The sequence below is a fragment of the Ochotona curzoniae genome, unplaced genomic scaffold (genome assembly GCF_017591425.1).
Source record: "Ochotona curzoniae isolate NIBS_2020 unplaced genomic scaffold, NIBS_Ocur_1.0 scaffold_4505, whole genome shotgun sequence".
NCBI lineage: Eukaryota > Metazoa > Chordata > Mammalia > Lagomorpha > Ochotonidae > Ochotona > Ochotona curzoniae.
In genome coordinates this window covers 27,006,696-27,029,086 of record NW_024467118.1, presented here as the reverse complement: position 1 = coordinate 27,029,086, position 22,391 = coordinate 27,006,696, and the positions used below count along the sequence as shown (strand labels likewise).

The window sequence follows — 22,391 nt, the reverse complement described above, 5'->3', positions numbered from 1 at the left end:
ATGAATATAAAAAAAGATTCTGATAACATAATGATCTGTGTTTCTTCGCTGTTGGTGGTCTTAATACTGAAAATCTTTCTTCTTTGTTTAGTTCATTCAAGGTAGAAGTCATAAAATCAGCAGCTAAATTATTTATCTTGTTATAATATCATCTGTGCCCAGATTAGACATGGATTTAAGAGCTTGGATATTAACTGAAGTACTTACAGGCTGTGTGATCTTCAGTAGGCTTACAACTATAAACTATAGTGTCCTTCATTATGAAATATACACAATTAAGCTTTCATTAGTAACAGCTGCTGCTAGTAGCAAGCCATTAAGCTTGATGGGATATTAATTATGGTATATTTTATTATCTAAAAAATGCACAAAGAAAAGCTGCAGTACACCAAGTGCTGACTACACGTTAGTATAGCATCACTGAATCTTTATAACCTACAGAAGTAGAGGTATAATCCTGATTTTACTAAAGAGGTAACAAAAGTTATCTGGTTAATGTCACCTTGCTAATGGGTGAATGGAACGCAAACAGTAGAGTACACAGTCTGGTTTTAGAATCCTAGCTCTTACCAAATCACCACTCCTTTTATTTACATCTGAAAACCCTGAAAGTAATGAAGGTTTTATAATTTTCAATGTTACATTGATAAAACACATTGTCACAAAGATTAGACATTTTTAATTTATAAGAAATCTTTTATTTGTTTCCCACTTGTTACTTATCAGGTTGTGTTTTCAGAACTTTTATAAAAGCATCTTTTGGAACTTCAATGTTGCCAATTTTCCTCAATTTTTTCTTTCCTTCTGCTTGTCTCCTTAAAAGTTTCATTTTTCGGGTAATATCACCACCATACTGAAAAAAATTTTTTTTAAAAAGTAAGTCAAAAACTCCACAGACAACTATACAATGCTAAGCACCTATAAGAGCTAGGCACCTCCAAAGTGATGACAGAACCTTCTCTGCAAATCTGATTTCCTTACATTCTTACGTTAAGGCTGCATTTTAAGGAGATGGGAGTGAACATCTGCAAAGATACATGTCAAGCAAGAACTGCTAATCTCAGTGAGTCAGGCCTGGAATGTTGGATTACAAAGCTAGTCTTTAAAAGAAACTCGTGATCACAACAGCATAAATGCATGAGAAATTAAGCATACTAAACATTTAGAAGTTATTCACTTTGCAAAAATAGCAGAATCAAGAATAAGTTTTCATAATTGAGAAAGCAAACCAGCTAAACAATACAGGAGGTAATTTCACACTTCCAAATAGAAGACGTAACCTCTATCTTCAAAATGTTTATATTACATAAAAAAAACTTACCCAGGTCTTAGAAATAACTAGAAATATTTAAGAACACGTAAAAAAAAGAAAAGTAATCATAGTCAAACTGAAATTCACCTTTTTGAAAAGGGTGCATCAAAACCAACAATAGGAACTAATACACAGTTTTAAACTTAGAAAACAGATGAAATAAAAGGTAAAATACATAGAGCTCGATACATACACATTTTGCCAAAACGTTTTTTCTATAGGGTTTCACGCTGTAAAAGAAGAAATTCTGTTTAAGTACATAAATTCATTATGCTGTTTAAAAGTGCTTTATGGGCAAAAACAATGTCCCTTTTACTAAAGGATTTTATTTACAGTTTCATCACCTACAGATAATTGCTGTGAAGAAATAATACAGCACAAATGCTCTTATATTTCAATATAAAAAACAAGTTCAACAAAAACAGTCAACATTTGCAGCAGTAGGGTCTGGTAGTCCCAATAGGAATAAGGTATGACCATGATTACAAGATTATGTAAGGATATTTTAGGCTCAACCTAAAAATCCTACTGCTACTACTATAGGAAACATTAATGATGTCTATCTACTCCTAAATTTGGAAAAATGCCTAGAATATAGATAAAGAGTATATACAAGACTGTCTTTTATGAAATCCATCTCATGATAAATTTTAATGTATCCATGTCATTACTCAAACTGGAGAAATTTCTTCATTTTACTAACTGCTGCATTTTTAAAATTATCTTCTTGTTTTTCATAAAGTTATTCTCTCCTTTATTACAATGTCACAACAATTGCTACATTTTAAGTTGTGCTTTCCAGAATAATCCCTGGTTACCAACTCCATTCAGCCTAATCTTTGGGTATTAATGAACAGAATACCTGAACCCAAACAGAGCTGAATAAAATTCATTGGCAACAATAGCCCTCAATTTATCTCATCTATATGAAAATGATGGTCATATTTCCCCACTACTGAATAAGCTAGACTTAACAGCAATTTCTGATTCATAACTGAGTTAACAGATGCCTCAGTATCATGAAGGAAAGAAGTACTAGTATATACTTCTTGAACTTGTTTCCTGCTGGGTACCTTATTTAATTCTGACTCATGCATTTCACAAAAAGAGAAGGCAAGAGTAATTAACCTATCTTCTTTCCATGTATACTGGAATCCATGAGGTCCCTAAGCTACAATGCAGAGGCTAACGCACGATTAGCATTCCTACCTGACATTCTCCATCCCTGGGAAAGTGATGTCTTCCCTAATCTTTTCTTTTCGAGATGTACCCTTTCAATTTGAGTTTCTGTTAGCTATGATGTACCTCAAGGGCTAACACCACATATAAATGCCTAACTCAGAAGGAAGTTCTAATTAGCCATCCAATAAAAATATGGCAAATGTAAACCACAGATGCTTAAATCAGCAGCACTGGCAGTTCTATCATACTGCTTCTATAAGCTAAATTAAAATCGTATGCTGATATTAATTAAATTTTTGGTACTCAAGCTTTGTAGGTATGTCATTTCTCAAACTTGTCCAGGCACAAAAATGAATTTCAACTCACGTTTCTCTTGCAATGATTTTACTTCCGATTGCAGCTTGAATTGCTATTTCAAAAAGCTGTCTAGGAAGAGAATCCTTGAGACGCTCACATATGGTTTTGCCAACAGAGTATGCTTTGTCTCTGAATCAAAAAAAATACAAATTCATATTCTAATGCACATGCATGATTAACTGAATAGTGGTTTATTAAGCAGAGTCAAATGAAACTTGTAAACACTTTATTCTCTGAATCACAGATGCCTTTTGATTCTAAAAATTAAATATACCCTATATTACAGAGAATTTGGAAATAAATGTTGAAGAATAAAAAAACCATTCCTCATACCCTTACCTGTTGAAAATCAGTTAGTAAGCATTTTGCAAAGTCTTAAAATATTTTCTTTTAGTCATTCTTTTGCATATAAAATGTTTAAAATTAAAACGTATATTAAAGCCTACATTCATGTTTAAATACTTTTTAACTAGTCCATAATAGTTTTAATTGCTTAATAAATAATGATTGCCCTGTGATGTTTCTTAACCAACTTGCCATTTCTTGAGCATGTAGGTCTATCATTTTCTTTTGAACATAGACAAATTTTGTTATTAAAGCTACAAGCCCATTAGATGTCCTTTAGTTTTATCTGTTAAGAGCAAGTTTTCTCCATGACACTTTTCTAGCTACTGCATTTCTATCCTTCCTTATCAGATAAATATGGGGCAAAAAATTGAATAATGTTTAAAATCTAGCTTGTCAAATAAAATTAGACAAACAATAACTATAGAAAGACTAACAAAGTGATGACTTTTACAGTCCATGATTAGCATTTATTCAGCTTACTTGTGTACAACCGTCACTAGTTCCTCCACAAGATTTCCATTCAACAGAATATCCATTTTAACAAGTTCTGCAGTCTGGTAACCAGCATCTTCATAATCAAAACTAACAAAGAGAAAAAATGCAGGTAATAAACGTTATACTTCTGAGAAGATTGTATTTTTGCTTATTTACAAAATTTCTTCCTTCCATTCCTTTCAAATCCTCTCACTGAAAATCAGCTCACTTCATCATCAAAATGTCATATACATAATTTCATGTAAATGGATCTGAACACCTACATCAAAGAATAAACTTATCTCATTACATTTCTGAAATAGAAAACGTAAGCAGGGTCAATAGGTCTAAAGAAGGAAGAACAAAGTGGTTAAACCAAAGCAGGGAGAAGCATCACTGAAGACAAACAGCCACTTTCCCATGCTGCCAACAGCAGGTGGGCTCCAGATGATGCCAACTGTGAAAGCACCATTCACAGTGTCTGTGTGTACAAATGCTTTGACATTGGATACAGAACCATTAATGAGACTTGGATTTCCTGTAAAGCCCTTTGGGTTGAACCGTCACAGGACTTCTTAACAACTAAAAAGTACACGTAAGGCATTTAAAGCAATAGCTAGTATGCTTACGTGTTTCAAACAGAGCCTATCTTGGCACATGAAAGCACTTAGTTTCAGCTATTCCTATTAGCAATATAATCAAAATAGGTAAGTTTAACTCTTTAATTTACAAAACTGATATTTAACAAGAAAAGATTTTAGTGAACCTTTGAAATCTTTCCATTCCTGGGCAATGCTCCTATTATCTTAATTTTAACAGCTGCCTGGAATTGTAAATACATGAAATTTTTTGAAAATTTTCATTCTAATTATCACGAAAATAGTTGTTAAAAATCCTTGCTTCATTAGGTACTATGCAAAATACAAAGAGATAATAAAACACATCTAGTCCCTTATCATGATGCTATTTACAGCACCAAATGCTGTTTTATGCATTATGGAAAGCACATTTTTCAAAAATAAATAATTTTATAGAGAGTGTATTTCAAAACCAGCACACTGAAATCTAATTTCTGTTCTAATGGTGTACACATTTCTAACTCCAAAAGGAGACACGGATGCAGTCTTGGGGACAAAGAGTAGTTTCCTTAAGCATCATTAAAGGCTCTGTACTAGAAGCTGACAGGAAAAGAACATGACACAACACTTAAGATGCCACTTAGGATTGATTTCCAATCCCGTATCAGAATGCCAGGTTTTCCAGTTCCTTAGCTGGGTCCCTGCCACGCATCTGGGCTAGTATCATGCTCCTGTCTTTGGCCAATAGAGGCTGTTGCGGGAATCTGAGGATTGAACAAGCAGATTGAAGACGTGTGCGTGTGCCTCTTTACTTCTTTCTCTCCCTTTTAAATTGAAAAATAAACTTTGAAGAAAGCCTTTGATTTCAAATTTTTGGTCACCAAGTGAAGATCTTTTAATTTTAAATGGCTACAACAGATGTGGCTGGGCCAAACTGAAATTAGATTTGGGTTTTCCACATGGCAGGGACCCAACTAACTTGAGCCACTTACCTGAGCTACGTGAATGATACACTGGCAACAAACTGCAAGGTTCAACTTGCAGCTGTATGCAGAACTCTCAACTGACAAAAAGGAGGAAGCAATACAGCTCTTTTCATGAAAAGGGCACTAGGTATTTTTCATTAAAAACAACAGAATTGGATAATGAACTGAAGCAACTGCTTCTCCTACAGACAAACTATATATTCTCTAATTCCTGTAAGGTTGTTCCAGGCCTTTCTAACCTTAGGCTGTGATTCTAAACTACCTTCAACAGCTCTGGGATTATTGATGAACTGAAACATTAGCATCCTCTTGATACTTGATATCATTTTACCTAGCATATCCAGAAGACAGAGACTTCAGAGAGTCATAGAAATCTACCACGATTTCATTCAAAGGGAAGAGATATTTCAACATAACTCTGTTTTGATCTATAAACATCACATTCTTCTGAACTGCTCTTCGAGCCTAAAAAAGGAAATGGAAAATGTGTTTAATGATAACCAATTCAAACACTGATTTAAAGTAATTTTATATACACAGGTTTATATTTCCACATAGCAAATCCTAATAAGGAATACACAAAAATAAAGGAAAATTTTTTTTTACTGTCAATAAAGACTTAGGCACTAGTAATACAACAGCAAGAACCATTCTGCATTTCAATTATTATGTTTGCCTCCAAAGTTTTAATCTGTTTTACCATTTTTTATCTTTACCTTTTTTGAATTATATTACTTCAGTTAAAGGTTAATCAAATGTAACTATAAATAAAGCAAACCATAATTTCCTGTTTTGCATATAAATAAATTAGGTTCAGAAAAATGGACTGAACAAAATACTTTTAAACAAAGTCTTAAAGAATTAAATCTTTCAAGTTCCTTAGTCACCATTTAACATATTTGCCAGTATGTGTTAGAGTACCTCAAATAGGCACTTTTTGAGGAATATGGTAAATTACAACTTGTAAATAAAATCACTTACTGAAATGTGGCAAGAACTAAAGAAAAGTAGTAAATATCTCACAATCTGATTCCCAAGTATTACAAATTATCTTTACAACCACATTCAAGTGTTCAAAAGGGCTAAAAAAAAAAAAAAACTTTTGCTACTTCAGCTAATTTAGTATAAATTCATTCCCTTTGGACAGCAAACTCAATTTCTTAGATTAAAAAAGTCAAAAATACTGTCTGTAACTTTAAAATGAAAATAGTTTAGGGTTAGTGCTACAGACAGCAGATTCAAATTCCAAGCATTCTGCTTCACATGCAACTCCTTGGTAATGTGCTGAGAAAGGTGGCGGAGGGTGGGCCAAGTACATGGGCCCCTGCCACCCAAGTGAGATCTTGATCCGATTCTTGGCTCCTGGCTCTGGCCCGGCCCAGCCCTGGTACTTCAGTCATTTCAGAAGTGAATCAACAAATGGAAAACTATCTCTCTTTCTCTCTATCTCTTTCTGCCTTTCCCTTTCCCATCATTCTTGCAAACAAATACATAAATCCTTAAATAAAATAAAGCAGTTTAAAAAGCATACATATGTGTATCTCATTATGAAGGTAGTTCCAAAAATTTTAAATTGATATATGCAAGAGGCCTTCAAAAAGTTCATGAAAAATGCATATCATTAAAAGCCATATTTTGAAAGTTTTGCACAAACATCTTTTAATCCTACTTTTCACAAACTTTACAATGTACCATTATAACTTACATACAGATCTATGAAAAAATCTTATTAAATTAATTAAGCTTAGCACAGCAAAACCTGAGCTGGGGATCACCATTTCAAAGGAGTGAACTACAGTTGCTTTAACTGTATGGCATTTCCACCTGGCAAAGCATCATTATTTCTCTTGTGTATTCATCTGGTGTGATGATGGTCCCCAAAACTACTGGCTCCAAATATTCTGTGACTTTTGATTTGTCAGGGAATTGTGCAGGATTGATGATTGTTATCTCTTTTTCTCTATATTCCTAAAAATTAGAGAAATATGAGTTAAAAAGAAACCTTAATTATCATGACTTTTAGAAATTTGCTTTTCAGGTACAATTTATTACAGAATACAATGTTATGGAATTCACTGGAATAAAACATAAAACAATTCCTAAAAATTAGAATATTACCTCAACATATTTTTTATTTTAAAAGCTGATCATAAACATTTCATATTAGTAGTCAACTGCTATTATTAATATATCCTGGTTATTAACATTTCCTAAGCCCATTGCTTGGGCAATTTAGAATATAACATAACTATATGATGTAATGTGACCCTTTTAAAGCATCATAATTAGCTTAATATTTAATCTTCCTGAAAAAGATTTTAAAATACCAAAGTTAATGTTTAAAATGGACAGACAGAAAATTAGATGGCATACATATTTTTATCATTAACTTGAAATCTAAAATTACATATAGCCAAAATATTTCACCTATTATATATTATATCAGGTTAAGAAAAGTTTTCCTAAATTAGTTTTTAAAAAGGCTCTCTGTCATTAATAATGTAATTCAACTTTTATTAATATTAGTCAGAGTAGCTTCCATAGCTATTAGACGTCATATTCTAACAGTTTCTCTGACATTCTGTACATCCACATTTGCGGTTTTGCTTTTATGCTGATGTAAAACAGTACTGAGTATTACAGACCTTTATCAATTTTGCTGAAGAAAGAACAGCTTTATATGGGACAGTAGGGGTTGTTAAAATAACTGAGGCGTTGTATTCTTGCTCTAGTCGCTGGTTAAAAACCTCCATATGCAGAAGCCCAAGGAAGCCCAACCTAGAAGAGACCCATTCAGCAAAATGTTTATGTTCCAGGGGCTATATTTCCTGTGACACAAATATTGTTATTTTGCAAAAGAGTGGTGAACCAAGAGTCATTAAGAAATTTTCATAATTAAATGCTTACATAATTCTATTAAATTAGATTCAAATCTTCCAATAAACATGTTTTCAATCACTAGGAAATGTAAAATGTGAATCCATAATGTGAAAGGCAGTATTTATAGTAATGAGTATACAACAGAAATGTTCAAGAATAATCCATTATTTAAACTTTTCCTATAATAATGCTACTCTCCTATATGAATAAATCTTACCTCCAGCCAGCACCCAGAGCAAGACTACTATCTCGATGAACTGTTACACTGGAGTCATTTAAGGTCAACTTTTCTACAGCACTCTTCAGGTTATTATACTCAGATTGGTCTACAGGATACATTCCTACGGATACAATATTTCTAATTAACACATGATAATCTGCCTCCAGACAAAGCCTAATATGTAATATTGTCAAGTTCCTCATCTAAGGCCAGTGCAGTGGCTCAACAGGCTAACCCTCAGCCAGCCAGTGCTGGCACCCCATGTGGGCACCAATTTGTGTCCCAGTTGCTCCATATCTGGTCCAGCTCCCTGCCTTTGGACTGGGAAGGCAGTGGAGGATACCTCACATCTTTGGGCCTTTGCACCAATATGGGAGACCCAAAAGAAGCTCTTAGCTCCTGGCTTCAATTTGGTTCAGCTCCAGTCATTGTGCCCATTAGAGAGTAAAGCAGTGTACAGAAGATCTTTTTCTCTCTGTCTCTATTCTGTAATCTGCCTTTCAAAATAAAATAAATAACTCTTAATATTTAATCATCTACTTTAGCCTTAGTATAGAACTGGGTTCATGTTTTAAACAATGCTTCTATGTTTTTGTAAAAAGTATAAGGGATAAAAATTCAATATACCATGGGAAGCAGGCCTATTAAGAAAATATACTGCATTTATTTCAGAACCTTTACATTTTACAATCACAGGTGAAATTAAAGCAAATAAACACAGAAACAAAAAGGAAACCAAAGATAAACTGTACTTATTGCAATCCAGTGACAGGAGTTACTACTATTCTTTTATCTGGACTCTCTCCAGCCCATCCATCCTCAATGTCCTCTGAGTTCAAACATCTGACTCCCAATAAGAGGGTCTCTAGAGAGAAAACCAGGGCGTGATTCCCATTCAGCACAGAGTAGTTTGGTGAAATTCACCAAGGTCTTCCTTCTGCAAATATCTATATTATACCTATATGAAACAGCACTATGAACTGTGACAGCCACACTAGTATAATATGAAGGGTCAGCTCTTGCTGGAGGGTCTCTACTGATATTCTAAATGTACTGATAATGTGTAGTGAAGACATCCTATTTAGGAAAATGTTTCAAATATAACAATGGACCAATTCCATACAGAAGGAAGCTCATATTACTCTCAGGAATGAATTCAATTGCTCTCAGGAATTGATTCCAAAGTGTTAATTTCTTAAGGAATCCTATATGATCTACCATATGAAACTGTATCATACATATGAAATTATAAACTGACACATATAACATACAAAAGACACAACCAAATGAAACCATCTAATGCCATTAGCAGTAAAAACAAAAGGAAGAATGTGTATTTATCTTCTAGTAATTTTTCTTTCATTTTTTGAGACAAACTTTTAGTTTAAAAGTATTTTGGCCCTCAACCTTGGAATATGTGAACTCCTCACCTGCAAATACCATTGGTTTCGCTGCTTTAAACCCAGGCAAGGGCTCCACTGGTCGTCTATGTAAATACAGTGTGTCTCCTACTTGCGCTTCACTGACAGTTCTCATCCCCGCAATCAGATAGCCCACCTGTCCTGCATATCTAAATAAAATTATTACATGCAAATATTTACTTTTTCAATGTTTCACGTGCAAATTAATAATTAAAACTATCTTTTAGTAAATTATCACATACTTTATAAACAAAAACCTCATGAGACTAAAAATAAGAGGTCCATATGGGTTCTCAAATTTTAAGGTTTATGCAGGAAAAAACCTATGCCTCTAAACCCCATTACCAAAGAATTCAGCATCATAATGATTTATATATTCTGCTCGCCTTTACAAATTAGACAGCTTTGATAGCATAATGTAAATACACAGCAACTAAAACCACAACACACACCCGTGTCCATTTTACTCATCAATTGTGCCACAAATGTCAAGCAAGAAAAATACACACTCATTAAACTCTAATTCCAAGATTTTGGTGTTAGCTTTGTTTCAAAAGAATGACATTTTACAGAATAAATTTATGATTAGAATGAAGTTACAAGAAAAGATATGATAATGTTCAAAACATACAGCAGAATGTAGACAAATTTCAACAATATTCCAAATCAAATTATCTCTGACTTGAAAAGGTAAATATAATGCTGCCTTTAGATCTACTTCCATCCTCAAATGTGATGAACACAGTCATCTAGTTCAGCATGCTGATTTCTACAAATGAACAGGATATCAGAAAGCTCAAACTCCATGCTTGAGCCATGCCTCATCAGGACCTCAAAAGGGGAAGATCCTGAAAAGGTGCAGTTTCAAAAGGTTGAAAACTTTCATTGTCCTGTCAGACACATTAACACCCAATATGCAATAGTTCATAAAACTGTAATTAGTCATGGAAAAATGCAGTCAATTATATGTGATAGGCACAGAAATCTCCATTCTTTACACAAAAGATTTCTTTAGACAAGGCATTTTCACTTACATCAAATAATCAGGGTTTTTTTCGATGCTGTTTTTAGTTACAAAATTAGGATCATGCTAATAAGCACACCAAGTTGAGAAATAAGCAGAAATGGAAACATATACAAAGGTACTGTAAGTTACTTTTGCAGATTACTCACAGCTTCTGTGTTGAGCGCTCACTAGGATTTAAAACTCCGACTTCATTGACTTCGTATGTCTTCTGAGTGTGGGCAGACGCAATCTTATCTCCTTTGCAAACTACTCCGTCAAATAAGGCTATGCTGGCTATCACACCTCTGTACCGGTCAAAGGTGGAGTCAAACACCAAAGCCTTCAGGGGATTATTGCGTTGCACTTTAGGACTATTAAATATCAATAAAAATAAACATATTCTAAATTTAGACAACATAATGTATAAGTTTCAACTAGGTCTAAGGTGTATTCTAATTTTTCAGAAAGGTCCATACACAACAGCCAAAATAAAAGAAGCATTTAATAAGCAGAATATAAAATTTAACTCTGCCAGATTTGTATCAGTAACTATTTTACTTAGTTATGAATGTATTTGTGTTTTTTTTGTTTGTTTGTTTTTAAAGATTTATTTTATTTTTATTGGAAAGGCAGATATACAGAGAGGAGAGACAGAGAGGAAGATCTTCCGTCCGATGATTCACTCCCCAAGTGAGCACAACTACAGATGCTATGCAGATCCGAAGCCAGGAGCCTCTTCCGGGTCTCCCACGCGGGTGCAGGGTCCCAAAGCCTTGGGCTGCCCTCGACTGCTTTCCCGGGCCACAAGCAGGGAGCTAGATGGGAAGCGGGGCTGCCGGGATTAGAACTGGTGCCTCATATGGGATCCCGGGCGTGCAAGGTGAGGACCTTAACTACTGCGCCACCGCACCGGGCCCTAAATATATTTGTTTACACAAAGAAGACTAGCTGCCAATAAACTCAAGTTTCTTTATTGATTACCAAGATGAGCGGACTATCATTCTTGTAGCTTCCTCTACTAGACTGTATTTCCCATCTGCATATTACCAGCGGCAAATAGAACATTTTCACTGCCAGATTATTTGCCATCTAAACTATTAAGGGATCAAATGGATAGCCTTTGAACTATGAACTATACATCAATAATGAAAAAATAGCAAGACACTTACGGAGGTATTCTCTCAATAACTGCTTGAAGAATACTTTCAACATTTGTTCCAAGTTTAGCGGAAATCTAAAAATCACAAGTGGGGTAAAAAGCATTTAGACAATATAGCTCTGATCCTGGTGACTTACAATTTATAATTGAGATGAAGGAAATTGTGACAGCTGAATAGTACAGCTGTCCTTGTTTCTCTGTCACAGCAACTCTCCCAACAAGGCTTTCCCCATCCACTGCTAATTATGGAACTTCACGTAGAACATTTGCTGCATGAATTTCCTTGAAGTTATATGTCCTATTCATTAACCCTGCTTACTTCCTGACTGCCTGCCTCCTCAGCAAACACTCTACCAGCTGGCACACACCAAGTCAGTCAGTCAATCAAGTTTGTGAAGATTAAAGTCAAAGTTTCTGATTGTATTTAAAGGTAACACAATCCAAGCTATACAACTGTTGACTTTTTTTATAAAGGACTTCTCTTTGTAATAGAAAGTAAATTGTATATATACGTTCAAGTAAAAAAAAAAACTTTATTCACCAATTACTAGGTTGTATATCATCATCATGTCCAGACTTATAAATAGATAAATAACTTCGCCACCAGAAACGTGCTCTTTCCAAGAATGAATGAGAGGAGAGGAAGACATGGCAGCGCTGCCCTGACATACCTACTGTCTCACTGTGTAGCACAGCAATTTGGCCATGGCCATTTAAGCAGTAAAACATCTGGAAGTAAATATTCACGCTAGCATTACTATTACCGACTTTTTTACAAAATAGTTGTCAATTCCAACAACACTATCTCCAAACATCCTGGAAATAGTTTAACCCTACTCTTCAAAGACAGTATTTTCAATGAGACCAAATGATAAATAATGATACTATATTCTCAACCCTGTTTTCAGTTTTGAAACCTTGGCGAACTAAATCTATGCTTTAATCAAGTGATGAAATTTTTGGGTTTCTAGTGAGGATCAAATGAAGTTATAGTAAAGATATTTTAAAACTATACAATGGTGGACTAGAAAATACCACTGGGGGGAGGGGCAGGGACCAACAACAAAGCATCCATAAACCAATTATCTGAGATATTTTAAAAATAAAATTAATAGGCTTCCAAAAATGACATTTTACCTTAATACATTCATTTCTTGGGATATCAAATACTTTTTCAATTTGTTTTTCAACCCTTTCAGGATCAGCATTCTTCAGATCTATCTTTAAAAATAATCACAACAAATCCATTATGTGCTAGTATAATCAAAATTAAATGTATCACATATTAACAGTATTTGGAGACAACTAAAAGCTTACCTGCTTTAACTGACCCCACTACATCTTTTTCGAAAGTACTAAAATAATCTATATGATAAGCAATATTACTTTAAGTCTGACTTCACTGAAAATTTGAAGTCAGGGAACAGAACACGAAAAAATTTAAAAGTGGTTAGCTACCTAGGAAACAGAAGGCTTCAATAGCACTTTATCAAAGTGTACCACATGAACACATTTTAAAAATTAAGTTAAACCTAATTTTATGTCTCACAGCAAGCTATTCTATCCAACAGCAACTTTGCTCTTCTATACTTCAACTGTAAGAATTATAACAAGGCAAAGCTAATTTTAAAATTAACATTTGTTCATTGGCAGTAATCCTCTAAGCTCTATTGTTTCCTATGAGACCCATTATATCCCTAGGAACAATTCAGAAGACAGACACTTTGGTGCACTGTATCCCCATCCTACAGATAAGGCTCTCCATCACCCCATAGAATTCAGAGGGACAATCTTCTCAAAATTTGCTATAGTACATGAGTCTGAGTTGCAATTTTATAATTTAAAATCAAAAAAGAAAAATCCGACCAATACATTTCATAAATAGCTACACATTTCTAATAAATGGGCCTGGCATGATGGCTCGGTGGCTAAATTGACACCTTGCACGTGCTGTAATACCATATGGGCACCAGTTCCTGTCCCAGCTGCTCCACTTTCCATCCAGCTTTCTGCCTGGAGGATGGCCCAAGGCCTTAGGACCCTGCACCCGCGTGGCAGATCCAGAGCAATCTCCTGACTCCCAGCTTTGGATGAGCTCAACTCCAGCTGTTGCAGCATTTGAGGAGTAATCAGATAGAAGATCTTTATCTCTCCTTCTCTTTGTAAATCTGCCTTTCTAACAAAAATAAATAAACCTTAACAAAAAAAACTAAACATAAATCTTTACACATAATGAAAGATAGTACGTTTTAATTCCCACCAATATATTTAATAAAGATGTCTCGTAATGAGACAGTACATCTTAACTGCTAAATATATTTGTATACAAAATGTGGATAAATATATTTATAACTACAAAGATTTTGTTATTAAAATTACCTTATTTATAACTGGGATTATTGCTAGTTGTGCTTCAAAGGCAAGAAAGAAGTTTGCCACAGTTTGGGCTTGAATACCCTGGAAATATCAAGATAGAAGATGCCGAGATGATCACTCTAAGTAGTTCAAGACTGTTCCATACATCTTCATCATCACAAGTGTCGCTTTGTGTCATTCTAATGATAAAATTAGATAGAATGTCAATGGCTGCCCTTCCTACTTATCTTTCCAGCTTATATCCTAAGATTCTAGGTGAAGATGATTGGTGGTAAAGCAGTAAACACGTCAAGGGAAAGCCTGTCCCCAAGTATGACAGGGACACTGGAATAGAAATACAGGCCAAGCTAGAGGACCCATACTTCCGCCTTGCATCTTATAATTAACTCCTCTCTTCAGGATTCTGTGCCAGAAACTATCAAGTGTTAAAGACACAAAGATGAAACATGGACCCCCCCCCAAGACTTCAGAGACTCCCAATCCAGTCATGCAACACCCATTACAATGCCCGTGACTATCAGACCAACAATAAACTTCTCTAAGAGGACAGTAAAGGCTTGCCAAATATAACCTTTGGGTTTTGAATGGTTTGTAACAAACTAGTAAGATATTTCAAAAGCTTATTTGCAAATAAGCCTTAAATATATATCTTAAATATATATATATATATTTGCAAACAAATAAGCCTTAAATATATATCTTAAATAAATATATTTATATCTTATAGATATAAGGATATATATATATTTATGTCTAAGATATATATATCTTATATCTAAGATATATATATATATTTAAGATATACAGATATATATATTTATGTCTAAGATATATATATATGGCATGAAAACATCGGACTAAGAAGTATTGAATTTTTTTGGTAGATGTACTGATGATATATCGTTCTTCAACAACAAAAACCTGATAAGCAATTCCTCTGATGACCATTAAAATATTAAAAGATGAGTTAGCCAATTCCATGGAATGCTTTAATGCAGTAATTATTCATATGGCAAAAGCATGCAATGCATATAAGAAATTTATTATATAAAAGTTGCACATATTTACTAAAAAAAAAAAAAGGGATTCTCCAAAATATAACACTTTGAAAAAAAGTACCAAAATAAAAGCATGCATGTCACACCACATGATACATATAAAGTTAAAAATACCTACCTCATTTGCATCCACCACCAGTATAACACCCTGACAAGCAGAAAGAGACCTGGACACTTCATAGTTAAAATCAACATGGCCCTGAGAAACAAAATTATTGACACTTCTAAATATCAGTTATGTATTTTTTAGTGGAATAACATCATGTTAAGTATTATTTACTCTAATAAAACATTAAATGGTATCCTTTTAACCCTGCACTTGGAAAAAATTACGATAATACAAGAATATTCAGAAGATACAAAGTAAAGGTAAGTGGTTAACATTCAATGGAAAAAGTAAACAAAGATATATTGAAGGGTGACTTCAATATTACAGCCAAAATTAATATTAAACTTACTGGTGTATCAATGAGATTTAAAAGGTACTGCTTTCCTTCAAAATCATAAAAAAGGGACGCTGTCTGTGCTTTCACGGTAATTCCTCTTTCTCGTTCCACTTGTAACGTATCAAGAACTTGCTTATTATTTTTTTTTTTATCTATTGTACCTACAAACACAAAAACTTAAAGACAGTTCTCTGGGTTTTAAAAAATATAATACAACATGAAAATGAAAGCCACAATCCAAGAAAGCATGGTAAAAGTAACCCCCAATTGCCCACCACCATCAAGTAATGAAATGAAAATACCTGTTAATTCCAGCAGCCGGTCAGCTAAAGTACTTTTTCCATGATCTACATGCGCAATGATACTGAAATTTCTAATATTTTCAACAGGAAATCTAGACATGTCAAATTTTTCCTGCAAAGGGATGAAATACATTTAGGAGTATAAATGTTACATGACAAGAGACAAATACATACACTCAAAGGATACTTTTTTTCCATCTTGGAACAGTTTCCTTTGGATAATTCTTCAGATAAGAAAGAGCTCTATCGCAGAGCTCAGTAACAAGGCATGCATTACATCGGTCTTCCTCCCAAACATGTTTCAAGCTAAGGTGACCATGTGGCTAAACACAAACCCTGGTTTAATCTGCCATTTATAGGACTAATTGGGAAATGACTTTATTTTCATTAACAGAAAATCTAGATTCCCTGCAACTTATAAATGAATTGGGAATGTCTTGTCCAGCAAAATTGCTTGAGAACAAAGGGGTTATAAAAAGCGGAATCAGTGTGGGCCCCAGCGCAATGGCCTAGCGGCTGAAGTCCTCACCTTGAACGTGCCCGAATCCCATATGGACACCGGTTCTAATCCTGGCAAACCTGCTTCCCACCCAGTTCCCTGCTTGTGGCTTGGGAAAGCAGTCGAGGACGGCCTAAAGCTTTGGGACCCTGCACCCATGTGGGAGACCTGGAAGTCTCCTGACTCCTGGCTTCAAACTGGTGCAGCCCAAGTCATTGCGGCCACTTGAGAAATGAATCAGCAAATGGAAGATCTCTCTCTCTCTCTGTTCCATTCTGTATATCTGATTTTCTAATAAAAATAAACCTCAGAAATAGAAAACTAAAAAGTGGAATGAGGGCAAGGAATTCTCTGCTCTAGTCGCACTTAATGATCCCAACAGATTCAAAGTTTTGATTTAGATACATACCTCTATTACTTTGCAATGCACATATATGAAAAAAAAGTGTACCATAACCTAATTAAAAAGGTTCTTTTAGCACTTACATTTTTTAGATATTGCTAAAAACTGGGTATTCCAACTAATCACACCAGTTTTTGGTTCTTTAAACGTCCTATTTGTTCAGACAAAACTATATTTCATTGTTTTGAAATGATAATGAAACATAAAACTTGCAAATAAGCTATAATTATAGACTGTCATAGGTAAAAGAAGTTATGTCAAAAAAGGAAACTCAGTAAGCCTTTGGTCTGTGAATGTTTTTACCATCCAATTCAAAAGGCAGAAATGCATCATTTTGAAAAACTGAATTACAATACAAACCACAGGTATTTCAGGAAAAGTCAAAGTTGTTTAATTTTACAGTTTTAGTATTCCACTTTCTTGGATCTTGGCAATACATGCCTTTTCTAACAGAACCATATCTCTCAAGTTACAAGATAACGTGGTTTTTAAGAACCCCGGCTTCTCTAAATGTAACTACATTGCCAAAACTAAGAAACAAGTCTGTTCTGGGGCTTGGGGGGGAAAGGAAGTAATAAAACAAAAGCTGGGAAACTCCCCCGCACTTGCGATTCATGACAATCCCTTCCCCATGAAAGCCGCTGGATGGTTGATTATCATCTCGTTCCATAAATGAGGAACCAGTGGCGGTCAGGAGTGACAAGTGGCCAGGGTCACGCACCCAGTGACCAGCACAGAAGCAGAAGTCACACCACTCGCTTCCTCAGTGAGGAGAGGATAACTTTACAAACCAAGGCGTGTACGGGGCTCACAGGGTAGCTGCATTAGTGACTTCTCCAAGGTCACTCCACGGAGCCCCTGGAAGAATTCAGAAAACCTAGCGGAGCCCGCAGTTGTCTGTCCCGCTGCCCTTTACCGAGTTGCCACCCAGGGACCCTACTGGGTGCAGCAAGCCCCACACAGCTCACCCCAGCACCCACCCCCCCAAACCTGTGACTAGATGCTAATCGGAAGCTAAGGGCCGGGCACCTCGAAGTCCGCGGAGCTGCAGCGCCGGTGGGTGGCCCAGGACCCCGCTGCCGGTGGCCCGAGGAGCCATCGCGTGACCCGGGACACCTGCAGCCGTCCGCGCCAACAGCCGCGACCCACGACGGTCCACATGCTCCGGGGGCGGAGGCGTCAGGACAGAATCTCTACGCGCGACGGAGCCATGCCCCGCCGGCTTGTGCTTCCCAGAACACCAGTACCAGGCTCACAGCCCAGGGTGGAAAGGACCTTAGGACACAGTACGCTTCCCAAAGCACGCTGTCAAACGCACAACTCGGCACACAGAAGGGACGGGCGCCCCCAGATGACGTCTGTGCGTCTCCGCCCCCACGGGAGGTACAGAGTCGCTCCAGTGACGAAAGCCGTCCGTCGCTTTCCGCTCACGCCTGGTGTGCTGTGCGCAGGCCTTTGGCGTCACTGTTGTTGTTTTTTTTTTTTTTTAACCCCGTGTGGTGGCTGTTTTTTGAGTTGCTTTGTATTGCTGCTCTACACGTGTGCCCTGGTGTGTGTACTGTCAGTTCCCCCAAGCCTCTTCAGGAAATTCAGACGGAGCAACTTACCCGCCCGAGAGCGAACAACGCGGCAGTGAAGGAACGACTGAGGAGGAGCCCAGGTTAAAGCTGTGGGACCTGAACATGCCATTTTTAATACCAGTGCTCAATTCAATACGATGATGACACTTTTAAATCCTGAATGTCGGGTCGGGCTAAAGTTCTCGCTTTGCACGCTCCGGGATCCCGTAGGGCGCCTGTTCTAATTCCGGCTGCTCCACTTCCCATCCAGCTCCCTCCTGTGGCCTGGGAAAGCAGTGGAGGATGGCCCAAAGTCTTGGGACCCTGAACCTGCATAGGAGACCCTGAGGAGGCTCCTGGCTCCTGTCTTCGGATCAACTCAGCTCTGGTTGTTGCAGCCACTTGGGGAGTGAGCCAGGAGACGGAGTATCTTTCTGTCCCTCCTCTCTGTATATCTGACTTTACAATTAATCTTCAAAATGTGTTCCCGCGTTGTCAATAGGCAACACTGATACTGAGGAAATAGGTCATAATGTGGATTGCAATGGTGAATGCAGGGGGGTTTGACAAGAAACTGCATCTTCACTGCCCAAAGCCCCCATCACCTTTAGCTTACGACATTAGCAAATGTTTCCCTTGCAGAGCACAGAACTCTGGTGTTAGGAATCGAGGCGAACCAAGTGAACTTAGCAGCATTCGCTGTCCACCTCCCAATTCTCTTGGGATTTTCTGGAATACCCACTTTGGCACCAAGCAGGAAGCCAACCAGCCATGTTGCTTCCAAAATCTTTCAAAGCTTCTTTACTTCAAAAATGTCTTAGAATAAGTAGTGTTAAAGTCATTTTGTAAGTAAGAATTATGAATGAAAACAGTACAGCACTAAACCTGTCACATTAAAAATGGGATATACTATCTTCAAATGCCATACATACATTAGGTTTTGAAATTAATTATATTGATTTTTAATGATAGTTGATTAGGGTGATAAGGGTCAAGGGCTACAGGAAGACGCTGGGCCCATCCCCATGTCCCTTAACTTCAGTTTCCTTCAGTGTACGTATATCCCCTTGTCTGAAATCCACCCTGCTTATTAAACGGTAGTGAAATTAGATTGAATCCTATTAAAATTTTTAAGATTTGTTTTATTTGAAAGAGTTATAGAGTAAGAGCAACAGAGATCGTCCATCTTCTGGTTCACAATGTAAATGGCAATGACAAGGGCTGGGCCAATCTGAAGCCAGGAGCTTCTTCCAGGTCTCCTACATGGATATGGGTGCCCAAGCACTTGACTCATGCTCTGCTACTTTCTCAGGTACATTAGCAGGGATCTGGATCGAATGTGAAGCAACTAGGACTCAAACCTGTGCATAGAGGGGGTGCTGGCATTGCACTTAACCTGAAATACCACAGTGCCAACCTTGAGAATGGCCACTTTTTAGCATGGTCTCCTGTAGGAGGGTCTTGTTAACTTGTAATATCACCTTCTCAGTTACTGTGGATTAACTGCTAGACATGAAGCATCTTCTCAATAACCTTTTAAAGTGTTTATGTTCAAAATCATGGTAAACCTCAGTAATCTGAATAAATACTTCTGTGCAGATTACTTTTTTAAAAAAAGTGACCACAGACAAATAGCTAGCCCAACATGCTCTCTACAGACCCTAAAAACTGCTTCACTGAATTTCCTTTGTTTTACTATAAGGAATGATAACTGTAACTGTAGCATCTGAAAAAAATACCTACAAATTTAATAGTTCACTGTTAATGTAGAGAAAAATTCTTATCATGACTTATTTGGGTTCTTTGCCTTAGTATTTCACAGACTGAAGTCAATTACCTTGTCAAGCTGGACTTTTTCCTGGAGCTTCCAGGGTAATAGCTGCTTCTAGGTTCTAGGTTCTGTCAAGTTGCTAGCAGAATTCCACCCCATGTGAGACTGACATGCCTATTTCTTGCTCCCATCTCCTAAATGCACACTGGAGCTCCATCTTCAGAGATGCCACAGTAACTCCAATCCCCTCTGTGATTCAGACTTCTGATTTCAGCCAATAGCCAAGGAAGAATTGGCTTTTAAAAGGCTCTTGAGGGCCCACACAATAGCCTACTGGCTAAATCCTCTCCTCGCACATGACAAGGTACCATATGGGCACCAGTTCATGTCCTGGCTGCTCCACTTCCCTTACAGTTCCTGTGGGCTCAGAAAGCAGTTGAGGATGGCTCAACTTGGGACCTGCACCTGTGGGAGACCCAAAAGAAGCTCTGGGTTCCTGGCTTCAGATCAGCTCAGCTCTGGACCTTGCAGTCACCTGGGGAGTGAACCAGCAGAAGGAAGATCTTTATCTCTGTCTCCTTCTCTCTGTAACTCTGGATTTTAAATTTAAAAAAAGCCAAACCAAAAGAAAGCAAAAACATAATGGCCTTTCTGAAAACAAAACAGAACAAAAAAGGCTCTTGCCATTGGACTATGATCAGAGTAAGCCACTCAGGTCATCTCTCTGTAGTACTCAACTAAATTCCCACCAGCTGACGCCATCTACATGGAGGGATCGATTCTTGAGATATTTCCAGTCCTCAGCCTTGACTCTACCACAGATTCCATCAGGCAGTGAGAAGAGCTTCTCCCCATCAGCCTGGCCTAATCTGCAGATTTCTGTGTAAACAGTCTTGTTTAAATTCAGTACATTTTGAGATGGTTTGTTTTATAGCAATGAATGTCCACAAAACCTTAAGTTCAAATATTTATTTTTGTCTGACAGAGTTGCATTCGTTATTAATCAATTCAACAAATATTTGGTGGATATTGACTGTATGTCAAGCAGTGCATTAAGTCAAGAAGATACCAGACTGAAGTAGATATGGTTGTGGTACTGTACGAATTCATAAGTGAGTCAGGAATTGAATTGCATAAAAGCTAATAATTTTACAACGTTATAATTCATATGCAAAAGCATGGATCAGGCATTGTGAGGCATCATTCTAAAAGCTTTATAAATACTTCATGGATTAATCCTCAAAACAAAATTACAATTAGGTGTTTTTGTTCCTATTGAACATATGGGGAAGCAAACCTTGGAAAGGTTAGATAAGTTGCCCAAGTTTTCCTGATAGAATGTAGAAATGAGATAGTCAAACACTGATAGATTTCAGAAATATCCCTTTGTCCACTGTGCCACTTGCATCTGAATGGGTCAGATGAGTCTCCTTTACCCAGCCTGAAATTTGCAAGTGGGGGATGGGCATTCATGCAAGCAGGGCTTAGATTTCACTGTTGCAGTGACTGACTACTACAAGGTTACAAAGATATTAAGCACAGGGGTGCCAGAGGAAGTAAATTTGTGTTTCCTTTAGACATTCTGAAAACAGCTTTGGGGGCAATGGGGTGGGAAAAGGGATAATTCGTTTCATCCTTTGAAGAAAAGCAAATTGTGACCTTCCTGGGACAGTGGAAAGAGGAAAAAAAAAAAAATCTTTCGACCAAAGCATTAATTCAATCAAACTTTGAAAGAATATAGATGTCAAAAAGATATTAATAAAATACAAATCAAACATCATTTAATTTTCCTATTTCACACTTGAAATTGTAAGATTGCCTCTGATTTCTACTCATCACACTTACCAACTAAGAACTGAACCAGCTAAGAGGCAGCATACACCAGATGAAACAGCATTTTGTTTATTTTGCACTGTTGATTTTTGAAGCAGTTTGGTGACGATTAATCATGACTGTCTATCTTCCTGGAATATTATTCTAAAATGAAAAAATTTGCAAAATCAAAATTTGTGTTATTTTTTTCAAAGCTCATTCTTTGTAATTGGAAATAACAC

At 36.6% G+C, this 22,391-nt stretch overlaps 2 protein-coding genes across 3 annotated transcripts in view; one reads left to right on the top strand and one right to left on the bottom strand.

The window, feature by feature from the left end:
* Positions 1–22,391, top strand: part of YIPF7 (Yip1 domain family member 7) — a 54,615-nt gene that overhangs the window by 7,138 nt on the left and 25,086 nt on the right. The window contains exon 3 of the mRNA XM_040965749.1: positions 18,583–18,667. The gene's annotated coding sequence lies outside the window, so the exon portion shown is untranslated. The remainder of the gene's footprint in view (positions 1–18,582; positions 18,668–22,391) is intronic.
* GUF1 (GTP binding elongation factor GUF1) lies at positions 676–18,325 on the bottom strand. Of its 2 annotated transcripts, XM_040965745.1 has the most exons (17): positions 18,037–18,325; positions 16,106–16,217; positions 15,816–15,964; positions 15,476–15,556; positions 14,303–14,380; positions 13,061–13,144; positions 11,934–11,998; positions 10,932–11,135; positions 9,768–9,907; positions 8,335–8,458; positions 7,883–8,015; positions 7,062–7,205; positions 5,569–5,702; positions 3,680–3,781; positions 2,861–2,980; positions 1,506–1,542; positions 676–853 (listed from the first exon to the last, which is right to left on the bottom strand). In XM_040965745.1, exons 1-17 carry the CDS (start codon positions 18,166–18,168, stop codon positions 716–718), a joined length of 1,977 nt encoding a protein of 658 aa, XP_040821679.1. In that variant the 5' UTR covers positions 18,169–18,325; the 3' UTR covers positions 676–715. The 2 variants fall into 2 exon arrangements, with proteins under 2 accessions (XP_040821679.1, XP_040821680.1); XM_040965746.1 differs by lacking the exon at positions 2,861–2,980.